Below are 18,156 nucleotides of genomic sequence, written 5' to 3' on the forward strand. Positions count from 1 at the left end.
ACCCATCGCATTTGTAAGCCAAAAATTTAACAAAACTCAAAAAAATTGGTCAACCATTGAAAAGGAAGCTTATGCCATTTTGTTTGGATTTAAAAAATTGGATAAATGGTTGCATGGAACTACGGTAGAAATCGTAACTGATCATAATCCATTAAAATACTTAATTGAAAAAACTCCCAAAAGCCCTAAATTAACTAGATGGGCATTGGCTTTGCAACGATGGAGTTACAAAATTATTCATCGTCCTGGAATCTTAAACAAAGACGCTGATGCTTTATCTCGTCTACAAACTAAACATTAATTCTTTTTCTGGTTAAAATTAGTTCTCAATATCCAGCGCCGACATTCAGGTTTAATGTTTTATTTGTGAAGAACAAAAAGATTTTTTTCGTCTTCCGTCAAATGAGTTGCAAAATCTTTTTCTTGCAAAATTTCGTTTGAAAATAGAGAATGAGATGAAAGGATTACTCAACATAAGGATAATGAAACCTCCCCTTTTCTCTTGGGCATTACAGAACATTTGTGTTTTTACTGAACATAGTAGATTCATTTAGATCTGTAATTTCAGAAGTGCATAGCGTTTTAATACATTGTTATTTAATTTGACTTGTTTCATGTTTGCAAAAATAGAATTTTGTAATCGAATTTTCTCTCAGTTTCTAATGTGCTAGAATTTTAAACTTTCTCACACTTGTGTATTCTTTATGACATAATTCCATTTTTATATTTTCAAAACTTTATTATCGGTTAACGAATTAATTTACTTAATTTTTGATTTCATGTAATGGCGCCAACGAATAAGTAGTCTGAGAAGAGATTAATTTCAAGATTCAATCCTATTTATAATGAAAAATTTTATAAATTTAAATTAATTAAAATAAATTAAAATAAAAAATAGAAAATAATTAAGCAATTTTATCTTTTTGTGCATTGATAAATGTATTTTTAACTCTGTTTCAATTAAATTTATTTAAGAATTCATTTTATGATTCGTTCTATAACTTTTTCTATGTTTTTAACTTTTTCACTTTTTAAAAAGGAAAGAGTGGTAAAAGGATACAATAAGTTCAGTCAAAAGCCGTGAAAAGTATTTTAGCATTAATTTTACTAAGAATTGAAAATTTATAAGTGGATTATTATTATATTTCTTAAATATATTGACTTGATGATTCATCATATATATTTACTGCTTGTAAAGAACTGATTCCAAAAATAGATGAATTATTATTTTTTTTTTTAAAAAATCTGATGACTAATCTCAAGAGATCATCAGAAATAATACTTTGATAGAGAACATTGATATTATTCAACCTTATATTTTAAAAATATGTAGAAAATATATAAATTTTTTGTAAGATTTCCATGTGTTTTCAATACTCCTGACGCCTTTATAGTCTAGTTTACTATCCTTTTATTTAAAACTGCAAAAGTTGAAATAAAAGCCTGTTTTGGAAAGAATAAGTATCTATTTTCACCCGTCCTTCAGAATATAAGTAGCATGGAATTCAAATTTTCCTAAAACAATGAAAATGTGACATTACTTCAATGGAAAATATACTATTACAGATTATGTTTAAAAATAACTGACATCAGGAAAAAATTCATAGCTATCTAATTGTAAAGATAATTTATTGAATTCTAAATGGTGCAAAAAATGATTTTGTATCATGATATTTTTTGACGTTATTTGAAAATTACCAAATTTTCTCGTAATATTATGGTAAATCAAAAATTAGTCAGTTTTTGAAAAAAAGAAGAAAAACGATGCTTGGATCTCTAACAAGTTCTTGAACCAAGTAATAAAGACTCCAATAATTTCATCGGATTGAGAATTAATTTAATACAGCCTTTTTGTGCCTTTTAACTCTTATTAGTTGTTTACACGTTTTCATCAGTATTTTTGTTTTCTATTTGTTGAACAAGCATTTCTAGTAATCAAACGTAATTCGAATAGATTCGAATTCATTCAAACATAAGAAAAAAAAATCACTTTTTTTTATCATCATGCAACTCTCTTACAAAATTACTTTTAGATTTGAATTTCATGTTACTTTTTTGGATTAATATTGTAACTTGGCAATGTTATACCAGAAATTTGGGTAAAAATCGCCAATCTAGAATTTCGCCATTTTCTCTTGATCTGTGGCTCACCGCGAAAGATTTCGTGGATTACTTGGGGTGGTATATTCTATAATTCTACTGTTGATGGGAAAAGACTAATTCCTTCTAAATACTTCTATATGAAATCAAATAGGAGACGGGAAGAATAATCATAAAAATGATCATTACAGCAGAGATGAATTTAGTAGTGAATTTTCTTTATATGACGCATCTGACAAACATGATGGGATGTTAAAGGTCAATGTGACCTAAAAGATCGATGGTACGGGTCTTCAAAACTAAAGCTTAGATGGCTGCTGTGGAAAAGTTTTTCAAGCAAAAGAGTGCCAATTATTTTATTAGTAAGCTCACCCAATTGCTTGGAGACGGAGAGTTTGAAGTACTATATATTCGTACGAATGACAGATAGAAAACCTTTCCATTTGTGCATGACGAATCGTTACTGAATGTACAAAATAGCGAGTGTATCATTGACTCCCCTTGCAATGAGAATGTGGGAGATTTACCTCTTCTCACACACCTCTTCACACTTCTTTTCACAAAAGTGTAAAGAAAATTTTATACTTTTTGGTTTATGAATTTTAATATTCTAATTTTTACATTTAGAATATTTTACATGTATTTCATTACATTAAAGGATTAATGCTAATGGGTAAAATCTATTTACACCTTTTTTTCTTGTGTTTTTGGAGATTTTGACTGATTTTAGCACAGTTTTCGAAGCTGCCCTTTTCCAAAGTAATTTTGCTAACATAGTTTTTTTTAAACATATAAATATTTATTTAAATTGTCATATTCCTAAAGAATGTAAAACTAGAGACCTTATGATGATTTTGAAGAATTTTTATTCATTGCCCGTTTCGCATTTATAAAGAATTAAAAAAAAAAAATGTGTCAAAGTTTGCCCGGTTTACAGTAAATTCAATTTTAAAAAATAAGCTCCGTGTCCAATAATGCAGTTTGAGAGACAATTAGTTGAATACACGCATTGTGTTTTATAATTATTAGTGATTTGCTATCAAATTCTGGCTATACTTTGAATCCAAAGTAAATTTTGTGATCGGAGCTCAATTTTTAAATTCTTAGCATAGAAGCATCTCCATGTGTTAAGACACTTTAAAAGATAACTCAGTGTGATCGAACTGAATTGCTCTTAAATAATCTTTAGAGCATTTCAGAAAATGGAGATTTATATGTTTCAGTTTTAAGTTTTATAAGTTTCTTATAACAAAAAAAATTTATTATTTGATTTTTTTGCAGTCAAGTGTGTAGGAATGGAATACAAGTTATTTGATAATATTAACTAACGTACTGAAATATTTTCTGATAAATGACAAACTTGTTTAAAAATGTTAGCCATAAGTGTTCCAGTGCATTTCAGAAATTAATAAAAATAGAAAAAAAACCTAATCCTGATTATTGAACTGTCTTTTCTTTTTCGTCCAAACTTTCTTTCAATAAGATTTAATAGTACTTCTTTTTAATAATAACTGATGAAATAAATTGCTTAGAATAAGAGAAGTGTAACATTTAAGGTTCATAACAAAAGTTGTATTTTTCAATTTCTCCATTTTGAACTCTTAAAACACACTTGCAGCTCATCTCTTTATTTTTCTAATCAAAAATATTCAACCAAATAATTTTGAACTTTTCCTAAATTGCGTTATTGGTAAGATGAAAAAAAAAAAAGAATAATTCGTTATAACAATTATTTTTATATGTAATTTTAAATGTTAAAAACACAAATACTAATTAAAGAATTAATGCCGTAAATTTTTCAGCTGGAAATATATCTCTTCATTAAAATACGTCACCTTTCAAAATTTAAGGTACAACAAGTTTTTAATTTGCTGAACTTGATTTTGCTTGCTGATAATGCACCATAATAAAGGTATAATATAAAAGTTTTAGATCTAAACCTCTATTTTCCTAAAAGAAAAATCTTTAATACGTAAAGCAAGATTTTGTTAAAGGAAATCTTTTCCGAATTTTGATAGAAAATTTCAAATATCTTTCATAAAGCAGCAATATTTAAATTTCGGTTTCAAAATATTGTTTCTAAATCAAAGAGATGTAACTTGTTACGACGAAATATACTTATAAATGGATTGATCACAAAAAGAATTTGTCATGTAGCTTAATATCTCCCACAGCTGCTTTTGGAATCATATTGAATCTGATGATTCTGCTCCCAGGAACATTTTCGTAGAAAAACAAAACTGTTTCATATCACAGCTCATGTCAACAAAAGAATTTCGGTCACCAATGTTCCCAAAGCTGTGGACTCTAAAAGATCAATTGCCCTGTAAACCGAGTTCTGAGGAATTCTCTCTTAAAAGAAAGAATGGATAATTTTAAAATGAGTTCAGTTAGTGAGCTAGTTTAGAAACATGTGCTTTCTTATGTTTTAAAGTGTGAAAGGAAGAAGGCAAAAACAATCCAACATTGTTAAATGTCCTCTAATCAAAGGAGTTTTAACTATGGCACGGACTCGAATGTGTTTGGAAGATCTCCTCGACTTGAACTGACAACTCTGGATATCAAAGAAGTAGAGATGAAATCCTTGATCAATATGTGAGGCTCTGTACTAGTATCAAATTCATTCGTATTGATGAGGGCCATCTCTAGTTAAGCTTTATTGCATTAAACGGGTAAAATGATCACTTTATTCAAATGATTTGAACTCTTAAAACAACTTTAAAACAGACAAAAAAAATATGGAACTCGAAATTCCTTTCAAAATCACTGAATGAACTCTAACAAGAGGTGTTTCATGCAGGGTTTCTAAAGAATGTTATTGTAAAAAAATATCCCGTATTGGCTTCTGGAGGACATATCTTTTACTAAAATTAACACAAAAAAGTTGATTAATTAAATTAAATTAAAATAAAGACAAAAGTCAATTATTATTTTTAAAAACAAAGACATGTTTTTCAAATTGTGTTTTTTCTTTCATTAGTTGCCCATAAATAAAAAATACTAATTATGTAATAAATATATGACTGGGATATTTAGAATTTACCTAAATATTGGAAGATGTTGCCTTTGTACTTTTGAAAGACAATGTTTGTGAATAATGCTGTGGACATAAGAAACCATGACGGAAAGTCGCTCATCAGCGTGGGAAAATAAAATTATTTATTTATTCAAACACTTAAATATAATAATTCGATAATTGGCAAGAATATAAATGTTTTTGTTCTATCTTTCACCAATGAAATTAAGTGAATGCTATTCTCGATAATAATTTTTCTTTAAGATTACAATGAACATTTAAAATAAAATTCCCCAGTTTTCGAGTTATTGCTGTGAAATTTTATTATATCATTCATATGCTTAAAAAAATTCCATCTAACATTTTGAATTCTTGGGGTAAGAAATGAAATGTAGATAATAAAATATTGAAAAATATCCAATTACTCCATACATATTAAAATATAGAACGAAGCTATTTTCCAGATTTCTTAAGCCGATGCTTTAATTATATTCAATTTTTTTTCATATTTAACACTAATGAAATTACAGTTTTTGACTTCAATTTAGAATTACTTCCTTTTTTTTGTGTAAATTTTGAAAAACTTATTGTAAAGACAATGAACGAAGCTCTCAATATAGAAAATAATCATAAATGATTTATTTATGTTAAATATGCTTCTAAAGTAAGGCTTCAGAGTTTTAGCTAAAATATAGTACTATTTATCAATTTAAAATATCAATGAAAAAAAGTTTAGATTCAGCAAACAAAACATTCTTTTTCCAGATGAATGGGGATAATTTGTTTGTTAATAAAAGGTTAAAAAAAATATTTTGATCAATTTTTCACATTTTCAACTCCTTTTTACCCTTCAATAGAGAATTCTATCGTTGCCAAAAAATACTGTAGAATTAGTCTATTATGGAGTGGCTTTATCACAAAAATTACAACTGTTTAAATATCAATCTATTTTTACTAGGTGTTTTAGGTAAGGCTCATCTGATATAATTTATTGCAAAATATGTGATATGTTCGTGGTTAAATTGACTCTGCTTGGAAAAATTTGTTTTATCTTGGATTTTGGATAGAATAAAGAAGTTTTTTTTTTAAATGAAAAAACATAATATGAAAGGTTAGTTCTATTTCTTATGAAATTTATAAAGTATTGAGGTACAAAAGGTTTTCTGAATTTCATGGCATTAGAAAATAGTTTAAAGAAATCAAATATGCGTTAGCATAAGAGATTTGAATAGGATGCCTTCCCAGCATACTTATGTTTCACTCAAATATAAAGAAAAATTCATTCCTCATTCTATTAATGAAATGCTGACCTTTTGAAGTAATCATTTCATGAATAAATCTTTGAAGGCTAAGAGAAAATGCCTGAAAAAGTATTTTTGCTCAGGGAATTTTCTCTTTATATCAGTATCATGTGTTCAATGAAGCTATTGGTTAAATTCAATGATTGAAGAATTGTTATTGATGGAACACACGCCTTGTCTACGCCATTATGTCAATGGTGGGATAGTGCATCGGGTCACCTATAAATTCCTGTACAAATGTCATTTGCAACAACCACCCCTTAACCCTTTCCATCTCAAATAAAAAGCAGAAATATATAGAAATACATCACAGGGTTAAAGAGATCTAATTGTTCATCCTGAAGAATTCATTTCAGTGAAATGCCGCACCTATTTAAAAAGAATATTTCGTGTGACTGAAACTTTTAAAAATATTTCAAAAGAAGAGGCATTAAAATTTTACAATTTATTGCACGTAATCCATAAAAGAATGAGAACATTGAGTAAACCACAAATTTATGCAAAAGATCTTCCGAATGTCTAATTTGAATCGTAGCTTTTATGTAGAGAATGTCCTTTGAAAAAAGTCAATATTCAGAGAAAAAAAACAATATTTTGAAAATTATGACAAATTCTCATCTCATCTAAGAACTTTCCTCTTCTAATTAAGCGACAACGATGAGTTTATAAGCTCCTAGAAATGAGTAATTGGATCCGTGGACAGGATATCTTTGACTAGGTTTGTTTAACTATCTTCTGTTTATCTGGTGTCAAGAAGACGATCTTTTTCCCGATTTCCTTTGGATGAATGGAAATTCAGCTCTTTTCTTCTCATTAAATATCAACTCCCTTTTGTAACACTTCAGAGTTGGAAATAATTGAATTAGCGTCATTTCTTGAATATCACTCAATTTTATTGATTTTATCTTTTAATAATGCAAGTACTAACTTCAACTATAGTTGACTATGCAATTCATGAAAAGGATATTGTTGTACTTTTCATACTTTTTTGTCTTCATGATATGTATTTTCTGGCTCAGTGAATGGTTTTGAACTGCGCAGATTTTCTGCTTGTCTTAGGATGCTACATTGATTTAGTTTTCAGTTAGAATACGTTATTGATATTTCATCTGATTTGCGTGATTACTTACTTCCTTTCAATATTTGTATTATTTACTACTATTATTCGGAAATGGTTCAAGTGCTTTAAAATTCTGATTAATAAGTACCCTGTACATATCACAATTGTTACTATGAAATCAAATGCAGCGTTTTCCACCTCATTCCTGGAGTGAATCATCTTGGTGTTGAAGAGTGATTAGTGATAGAAACTGATAATAGCTTAAAAAAAGTTGGCGGATGAATCTTTTTTTTTATTTCAATACATACCATTTAAAGGTTTCGTATTAGGTGGAGGTGGTGGTGGCATCATGGATGATACAACTTTCGAATTTTCGAGTGAAGAGTCTTTCGAAGGTCCATTGCTATTTAGTTGAAGATTGTTTCCATTGTTGTGACCGCTTGTTGATGACTGGTTATTATTTCCGGAAGTATTATTACTGTTGCTGGATTTTTGACTGGAATGCTGTTGCGCTTGTTTTTGTTGGTTCAATCTCTCTTGCTTCCTGAATTTGGCTCGTCGGTTTTGGAACCATACCTATTAATAAAATTCCAATTATTAAATTATGCACATTATACTTTACTGCTTGCGTCATTTGTAAATAAAATATTATTCTCTTTAATATCTTATAAACGTATCAAAAGTAAAGAACATTTTATTAAAATAGAAGGCATTGAAATATGTACCAAAATAAAATATAAATTAATAGAGAATCAATTCAGTCGACCTAACCCCCACCACGTTCTCAAAAATGCACAAAATACCATAATTTTAGCTTCTTTGACCAATTTAAAGGAAGGGACCTCAGATATGAAATGGGCATTTACGCTTGTAGAGAAGGACCGTTTCTATAAAATAGGAAGTAAAATGGTTTCTTATATATAGGGTGGTTATAATTAAACATTCCTTATAAACAGCATCCTACAACGCAAACGGGTGAACGAATTGCAATGGAATAATGTATATAAACTATACACGAGATGCCTCACGAAATTTTGAATAAAAATTTTTAGTTCCAAAATGTTTTGGGATAGCAGATATAGAGGTGTTGGAAGTACTGGAACTCACCATTGAAGCTCCCAAAGATTCTCTGAAGCCGAGATTTAGAATTAAGGGAAGAGGGGACTGCAGTCACCTGATAATCTCAGGAAAGCGGAGTATATCAAAACTTTACTTAACCAGAAGAAGGTTCTCATAAACTGGAAAACACACTCCATTAAAGAAAACTTCAGAGTTGGGAGGTGCTTCAAGTGCCAACGCTATGGAATCCAGACAAATGCATCCAGACAAAATGTTTGTCATCGAAGAATTACTGTGCTAATTGTGGCCATAAGCATCAAACTAAGTACTGCAGAAACAACTTGGAATCATGTATTGAGTGCCAAGTAAAAAATATGTAGAAAAATGCATGATTCAAAATTGACCATTCGGCCTCACACAACAGATGTCCCACGTATTTGAAAGAAATAACAAGGTACCGAATGACCCTACAGTATGAATAACAACAATTGCTCCAACTCAAGATCTACGCCATTTACATCACAACAGCCTTTTCTTCACTCCTTCACCAGTTCCAACTGCCCTTCTAAGTCCTCTTCCTACCTTGGTCTAACCATCCTTCAAATCAACTTAGCCAAATCAAAAACAACTACTTAAATCCTGGCTATAATGGCCATGTCCCATCTTCCAGATATAATACTAGTTCAAGAACTTTACATAAATGAAGGAAAAATCACAGGAATCCCATCTTCATGGAATCTATGGTTTTCCAACAACCAAAAAGCAGGTTTCATTGCACTTCCTTCCTGCCGAAACCCAGTTTTTCTTCATTCTATGGATAACTCCACAGCATTTAAAATACAAATGGATAAAGGCCCACTGACAATTTACTCCTATTCTTCGCCATATTCAAACATTTCAGAAACTCTACAAGACCTTGATGTTCTTCTCAAAAGCATCGGAACGGAAATGGCTCTCATCGGGACATCGGCAGCACCTCAATGCTCACAGTAGAATATGGGGATACGGAAAAAAACTATCAGAGGATCTTTAATGGAAGATTTCATTGCAGCAAATCATTTGTTTCTCCTAAACAATAGAAAACTTCCCCACACTTTTGAAACTAAAGGTTGACCTGACATTTCAATCGCCAAAGGAGCATATCTCGCCTCACTATGTAATTGGGAAGTCCTCGAAGATTACTCTCTAAGTGACCACACATACATCAAAATTCATATCTCCTCTCAATGCCAAATCTCGAGCTACTACCATTTTAAAACAGCATATGGTGGTCACAGTAAAATGATTCAGCAACTGAGCACTAAAATCCCAGAGCTTCTGAACCCAATAGCCTCCTCCCCAAATCACCATCTCTCGGCAGCCACATTTAATTTACAACTTCAAATCTTCCAGGCTTGCAAAGTAACTTACAAAGTAAAAAATGCCAAGACTAACCATAGCATCAACTGTTAGACACAGGACCTGGAAATTAGGAAAATGGAACTCAGGGCATTAAGACAGCGATTCTCAACCTGTGGGGCGCGTCCCCCTAGGGGGCATGAGCACACTAGAAGGGGGGAGTGAGATTATAGAAGAAAAAATATTTTAAAAAATTAATTAACTGACTGAAAAGAAAGCACACATACACATAGAAAGCAAAATACATTTCGGCATATTTAAGAAATTATTAAAGTAAAACAACTTATTAAATCAAAACTTACTTATCAAAACATACTAAATTAAAAACAAATTTAATAATTATTAGGGACTTTCTTGGGCCCGTCTTGCAAAGCAAAGTTTTTCGAAGGAAGGCTTAATATTAGAAGTAGCCACTCTCAATTCTGTTTCTATATTTTGTCTTCAAAGAAGCCACAGCAGAAAATCCAGTTTCACAAAGGTAGGATGTTGAATGGTAATTGAATGTGAAATGTCCTTGTTTTTAGTGCAGAAAAATCATCCTTACTCCTGCCTAAATTCAAATAGTGATTTATTACTAAATTGTCTTTTAGTTTCGCCACTTGTCGTGAAGTCTATGAATTTTTCTTCCTCCTCAGTTGAGAGTCCTTCGGGTCTTATGAAATGGATCCCTAATCCACTCGTAACTTGCTATCAGTTTGTCGTCAGCATGAAAATACTTTTTTAAAATTCTTTGCCAGCATGGCTAAATGATTTTCAATGGGTACAAAAACAACTTTTACATGTTCTTCTTCAGCCTTATAAGTTTTAGTACAATCATTCACATTTGCAAACATTATTAGTTTTTTTTTGTTTTAAATTTCTGTTCCACAATTCCAATTTTCTACAAAAAGCATTAACTTTATAACTCGTATCCAACATATGTGTATTTGCTTCTTGGAGTTGAAGATTCAAGTTATTTAATTTCTCGAATATGTCGACCAAGTACCTCAATTTCATCAGAAATAAACCATTGCAAAAAATGTGTGCACTGAGGCGATTTTTGTTTTACAAGTGCTTGTATACCTTGGAATCTTCCGGACATTTAACGAGTACCATCGGTGCATATTCCGACGCAATTTTTCCCTTCTATGTTTGCCTTGTTCATAAAATCATTTAAAATAGCAAATAATGCGAGCTCGGATGTTTTGAGTTCTATTCGCTTGCAGAAAAGTAGTTCTTCTACTACTGACATATCACAAATTCGAACATAGGCAATTAAATTAGCATCTTTATTACTATCTGTTGCTTCGTCAAGCTGTATGGAAAAACAATTTGTCACGCAACTTCGAGAAAAGCTGACACTGTACATCTTCAGCTATATCGCCAATTCGACAAGCAACAGTATCATTAAAAGGAGGTATGGACTACAATTATTTTGAAAAATTATCTCCAAACATAGTTTCTACAATCTCAATTGCTGCTGGCCAAATAAGCTCTACACCAATGGTGTGAGGCTTTTTACATCTGGCTATTTTATATGAACTTTGTAAGATGCAATTAAAGCTTTTTTATTCACAGACAAAGTTTCTTTAAAAAATGATTTTTGCTTTCTATATGATTTTAATTTTAATTCGAAGAATTCTCTGGGTTTGTTGACGTACTCACTATGAAGCGTTTAAGTTTATTAGGTCTTAGGCCAACTGTGCTGTCTTAGGCCAGCATTTTTAAGCAAATGATACTCAGGGGCCTTTCTTCTTCATTTACTTTAGTACTGGTAAACCCAAAATTTAAGTATTCTTGAGAATACTTCCTTGATTTTATTTTCGGAATCACGCTCGTCTGCGGACTTGTTGATACTTGACTATCGTCTAATGCTTGCTTACTTTCGCTTAAAAATGTATTCATGAGTCTGGATAAATCTGCTGCTGTGAATATTTAATATGGTGAATTGCAATTAACACGAAACCATATATAACATACACATTCACGATAGATTCGATAGCGATAGAAGGATCGACTCGAATGAGACTGGCTGGAATTGAAACTTGCATTATCGAACATTTTCCTTCTTCCTATAAGAAAACATTTGCTCCGCGCATGCTCGAGACGGCATTGGTCGTGTGGATTCCCTTCCACAAACATTACTTATTTTTTTTTTTCTCTTTTGTTTAGTCATTTAGTAAATTTTATTTCTTTAATTATTCGAAAAAATGTATTCCTAGCTCACCCCGTCTAGGTTAACTTTCAAAAACGAATTTTTCTACTTTCATGTTTTTTTAACGTTATCTCCCTGTTTGGCGTTCATTTTAAATATAATATTTAAATTTTCTCCGCTTTCATTCACTTCATCTGTTAAGCGCCCGCTTGTCCAAATTGCAAGATGTGGTTTCTCGCCAACGTTGGCGGCTCACTTTTACTCTTGTTTTGGCAGTTAGTTAAAAATAATTTAAAAACAGAATCCAAAATACTCAATTTGCATTATTGTTGTATACATTTTATTGTAAGTGGGGGGCGTGATGAAAATTATGATTGAAAACTGGGCCACGAATACTGAAAGGTTGAGAAATGCTGCATTAAGAATAAGAGTACAACACTCACAAGGATCTCTCAAACAACTTTTTTATATAAATAGAATAAAAAAAGAAAAGAATTCAAAAAGGCCTCCAAAAAGGAAAACAGTCCTCCTTACATAACCTCTGCCCCAATTCAACAAACCCACATAGTAAACCATATAAAGCATGCGTCAAATATGCCCAATCACCGTCAGAACTCTTCAAGCACTTGGGGGGTTCCAACGAAGGTAAATCTAACACATTCGCCCAAGAAGGCTATTTGAAGGCTTGGGCTTGAAGGCTATTTGCCCTCAAGCCCAAGATAGTGCACTTCCAGAAGTTCCAAATAGTCTATTCATCCCGGAGCCACCTTTTTCAAAAAATGAGATAAAACAAGTCCTTCGTAAAGCCCCACCAAAAAAGCACCAGGTTTTGACTACATAAATAATGCAATATTGAAGGAAATTAACAAGAATTTCCTGGATATTCTCCACACCCTCTTCAACAGATGCCTGCAACTATAATGCTTCCCTAAAAAAAGGAATTATAGTACTGTTTCACAAGAAGGATAAGGACAAAACAAACATCAATTCCTATTGCCCTATTTCTCTTCTTCCCACCATTGGCAAAACTCTTGAAAAACTCCTCTTGCAGAGACTTAATCAATCATCACCTCAAAGTAAATGACCTGCTACATCCAAAAAAAATTTTTTAGGGACTGAAAGTCTACAAACATCGCAATCCTGCAATTAACCAAAAAAATTCATAATTTCAAACAGCAAAAAGAACGACACCTTGGTAATTATCTTAGACATCCAAAGAGATTCCGATAATCTGCAATTCCCTTCCATCGCAATAGCCTCAGTAAACTCAATTTCAATTAAAAAATTACCGAAATATTTAATGATATCCTAGAAAATAGAGAAGTCTTTCGTCTAACAACACAAGGTACTGCCGCCTGGTCACAGCAGAAAGGTTGAGCGCAAGGCTCCTATTCTGAACCAAATTTTTAGAATCTTGTCACTAATGAAATTCTTTCGGAAAAATGGTCACCCAATATTCCTCCAGGTATTTGCAGACGACTTTGTTTTTGTTGTAGCTGAATCAACAAGAGCAAGATTGAAATCAGCCGCCCAGGATGCTCTCTCAATCTTCAAGCGCTGAACCGACAAACATCACTTTTAAATTTCTGTAGAAAAATCATGCAATATCTTGATTACCAAATTAGTTAACGGACGAAAAATTGAATGGAATAATGTAACAATCAAACGCCAACAATCTTTAAAATATCTCAGTGTTACCATTGATAATAAGCTTAACTGGATCCCTCGCCTCCTCAACACCAAAACGAAGGCGACTCTCTTATATCAAAATCTCAGCAGAATTGCTGGCTACATATTGAGGACTGAAAATAGAATTCAGGCGCCATCTCTACTTTACCGTTGTAGAGAGAATGATCCTACATGGAGCATCAGCTTGGGTCTACCCTCTCTCATTCCGTCAACAAAGAATCCTAAGCTCGATACAGAGAAAATTTCTCCTTAGTATTTCTGGAGCATTCCGGACAATATCTACGGCAGCACTACAAGTTATCGAAGGAATTCTTCCACTGTACATTAAAGTGCATGCAGAAGCAATGTAAGAGTAAATCGTCTTCAATTACCTAGCCATTTTCAGAATAGAACATTCCCTCCTGAGAACTTCGAGATGAAATGCTTTCATACGAAAATCTTCCCTTCATTCTTTCTTCTTGAAGACAGAATTTCCCTCAAACAAGAATTACAACCTAAAAACAAGACTGATATTTTTCAAATGGGTCCAAAATCGTGGAAAAATCCTGCTCTGCTTTCTGCGTCTTCGAAAACGATAATTCACTCATCAGTAGTTCGTCAAACTGAACGAAAACAATTCTGTCTTTCAGGTCCAGTCCCTGGCCACTAAGGAAGCATGGAAATGGGCTAGCAAATTCCATCAAAATGCTAAATTGTGGAGCGATAGCGAGTCCAATTTAAAAGCGATCTTCTCATTTTCCACCTCAAGCCCAATTGTACAGGAAATTCAAGCCGTTCTACTCCGCCAACCTTTTTTTCAGTTAGGTTGGGTTAAAGCGCATGTGGGCCATACCGACAACGAGGCTGCAGATTCCTTAACCAAATAGGCTATTTCTACAGGTACGCCCATTCAATGTCCAGCTCCTAGAAGCCCTCTTAAAAGTATACTAAATAAATTGAGCCTACGGCGATGGCAAGAAGAATGGTACAATGCTCAACTGGCAGAAATATCTATCAAATTATCTCCGAAGTCTCCTTTAATCCATCATCTTGAAACAGGCTAGACATTATCTTTACAGAACACCAGAACACCTCTCCATGCCCCTGCGACTATAATCTTTATGATTATTTAAACAGTTGGGTGGACATGGAGAGTGAGAGTAGATCCAGATCCCCGTGCCACTTTATTTAAATCAAATACTTGGTTACAGAAGAACAAAAGTATTTACAATATGTACAGAAAATGTTCCTTTTGATATACAGATAGGTTACATTGCTGGTTACAGTTGCGGTCCCCTCTGCAAATGTGGGGACCGTTCTGGTGTATAAACACATTTGGTTTGTGTTGTGAATTACATATTCAGGTATGACAATTGAGAGGAAGAATAAAAATAAAGGAAAATAAAAATATTTACAAATGATTTACAGATGCGGACTCATTGGTAGGTCCTGGACCGGTACCGACTTTATTTGGTGCGGTCTGATTGTAATTTTGCAGTGGACCAAGTAGAGAGCAGCTTCTTGTGTAGTTAGATTTGGCCTCGTAATTTAGAGCGCTGTGTAGGAGGTCTTTTGAAATGGCGCAGTGCAAAGGTCGATGAATGGCTTCTGGCTTTGAGAGGACTGAGTTGCTTTGGGGAGGCCTGGGCTGATGGTGGTTAGTAGGACCGGTGTTTGCAGAGCTGATAGTGGTAAATCTGAAGTCGGCAATTTGGAGTGAGTCTGTCTGGAGGGAAGCTGTCTTGACTAGTGGGACTGTTGTTGGTTGGTCTCATGATGGCTAGAGAACTGGTGAATGCTATGCTGAGGGACTGGGCTGAATTAGCAGGCTGAGGTGGGAACGACTAGATAGAAGCTTGAGGCTGGAAGGATTGCAGATGGCTAAGCTAATGATGTGGAGGAAATGGTGACTGGTCTGATGATGTGGAGCTGATGTTGGCTGAGTTGTAGTTGGCTGGGTTGAAGATTTTTAGGCTGCAGTGGGTTGCATTGGAGTAGGCGAGCTGAATTCGGTTAGACTGGTAAGCAGCTGGCTTGGCTGGGTTAGAGAAGGAATGGTTGGTTTTAGGTTGGATTGGAGCAGGGATGTCATGGGCTATGCAGGACTGAATGGAGTTGTCTGAGCTTGAGGATGCGCTGCGTTGGTGGTTAGAGTTTCCGGGCCTGGTTGGAAGTCTTGTCGTGCAGGTGGTGAGATAGGTTTTCCGATTTTATAAGAGTGGTGGTCAGTATCTGAACAGCTGTGACTCTTCATGCAGGAATTGAACCCTTTTTCTGATCTTGGCCCTGCTGAGAAATTTATCTGCTACCCTGGAGAACCAGGCCTGTTGGAGGTTAGCTGATGGTTTCGTTAGGTGATAAGATGTAGTTAAAATGCATTCTGTTGCATAGTGGAGTGGTGACCCTACTTCGCCGCAGGTGCAGTAAGGTTCGTCTGCTAAATTGAACCTTTTTAAGTAGGTGGGAAATGGGCCATGGCCTGTGAAGAAGAGAATTTCTTCCCTTCTCCATGGCTTAAGTTGTTGAGTGGCTTTTGGAAGAAGCTGGTAGATGAGTCTTCCGGTTTCGCTATTGTCCCATTCCGTTTGCCACTTCTCCAACATGGTTCGCCTTAGATTGGACTTTATGAATGAAATTGGGTAGGGTTCGGGCTGGATAGGGCTGTCTGAATCAGCAGCTTGTTTGGCATGTCTATCCACACCTCTCATTACCTGCATATCCGGCGTGGGCTTTAATCCAGGATATCTTTATGTTTGCATTTGTAGAGAGTATTGCAAAGATTTTCCTGGCACATTTGTTATTGGATTTTGGATTTTTTGCTGCTAAGATGCTGTCCCTATTGTCGACGTAGATGGTAAATATTGCTGATGTGGACTTCAGGAATTCTGCGGCCTTGTATAGGGCCAGGATCTCAGCTTGAAATACTGTGTTGTGGTAGGCCAGTTTTGTTGCCCAAGTTGTTGTAGTTACTCCATTGTTGAAGACACAGTACGCTGTCCTACTCCCTTGTCCGTCTTCGATCCATCTGTGTAAATTCCATTTGGGTCCGATCTCAAGCCTCCGTCGTCTAATAAAATCTGGTGATCTTCTAGGTGTAGCGAGGGATGAGAAGTCAAGCCTGAAATCTTATAGTCTATTTCTAGTTGGCTAATTTGAAGGTCGCAGTTGTTGGTCGGGTTTTTGAGCCTATATAACGAGACGCCCTTTGCCTCTCTTTGTAGTTGGAGGTGGAGAGGGGGAATTCCCAAGATTATTTGTAGGGCTGCTGTTGAGGTAGTTCTATAGGCTCCCGATATGGCTAGTAGAAACGGTCGTTGGATGGCTGCAAGTTTCCTTTTCATCCTCTCGGTGGGATCTTGGCACCAGATGGCTGCGGCGTGTGCAAGTACTCTTTCTATTACAGTTGAGTAGAGGGTTTTTCTTTGTGCCTGCTTAATTCCCCAGGATTTCCCTGCTAATTTTAGGAGATTTTGGTGGAGGATAGCTATTTATGTTGCAATATTATGAAAATTTCAATTTAACTAAATATTCAAATGTTTAAGTATTTTTAACATTTTACACTTCACACATCAGGCATACATGCTGTTTTATATAAGATAGAATATCAGTGATATAAATTCAGTATTTCATAATAATAGTTTGCATACTCACCAACTTATTATAATAAAGTTAAATACAAGTTTAGGATAAATATCTTCACATTTGTAATTAAATTCTAAATCTCAATATAGGTTCCTAAAAAACATAATGAAATTAATAATACTATTCAAATTAATCATTCATCAATTTCCAGGTTGTTTAACAACTGTATAGTCCTTTTAATAACAGATGTATTTGTTTTAATTTGGCAAGATATAACTTTACCATCTCTGCCAGGAAATACGGCTACTACTTTTCCTAATTTCCAAAAATGCCTAGGAAGTTTATCATCTAATACAGAAATACTGCCCTTTTTAGGAACCTCTGAAGAATCCAGTTCACTTTTTTAGAACTTTCTTTACTAAACGATTTTGGTTTTTCAAAATGAATCTATTCGTATTTTACCGGTGTCTCTTCAATATCTTTAGCAGCATTTTCACACTTTATTTTTTCATTCTTTTCTTCTTTTGCATCTTTTTCTTTTATCACAATAGAATCCAATTCAATCTTTTTACTGGAAACATCTTCTTTAACAGGTTCCAACTTTTTGTGAGGTGTAGAAGACGAGGTAACAGCAGCATTAGATCGCCTCAGAGGTGTGAGATTTTTCTTTGGGGGCCTGACACATTCACACTGCATAGGAGTTATAAGTGGTGGGTGATGACACCATTCACGCCTTTTACATTTAGCAAGATCTGGAGTCTGTCCCCAATCCAGGGTACCAGACTTTTCTACTCTAGAATTAAGTCCTTTTCTATCACGTTCTGGTTGAGAACTAATT

At 33.8% G+C, this 18,156-nt stretch overlaps 1 protein-coding gene across 1 annotated transcript in view; it reads right to left on the bottom strand.

Annotated features, from left to right (window-relative positions):
• Positions 1 to 18,156, bottom strand: part of LOC129958435 (paired mesoderm homeobox protein 2A-like) — a 134,487-nt gene that overhangs the window by 59,018 nt on the left and 57,313 nt on the right. Inside the window, exon 3 of the mRNA XM_056070926.1 lies at positions 7,786 to 8,053. Coding sequence (XP_055926901.1) covers positions 7,786 to 8,053 — 268 coding nt within the window. The remainder of the gene's footprint in view (positions 1 to 7,785; positions 8,054 to 18,156) is intronic.

This window comes from Argiope bruennichi, chromosome X1, assembly GCF_947563725.1.
Source record: "Argiope bruennichi chromosome X1, qqArgBrue1.1, whole genome shotgun sequence".
Classification (NCBI taxonomy): domain Eukaryota; kingdom Metazoa; phylum Arthropoda; class Arachnida; order Araneae; family Araneidae; genus Argiope; species Argiope bruennichi.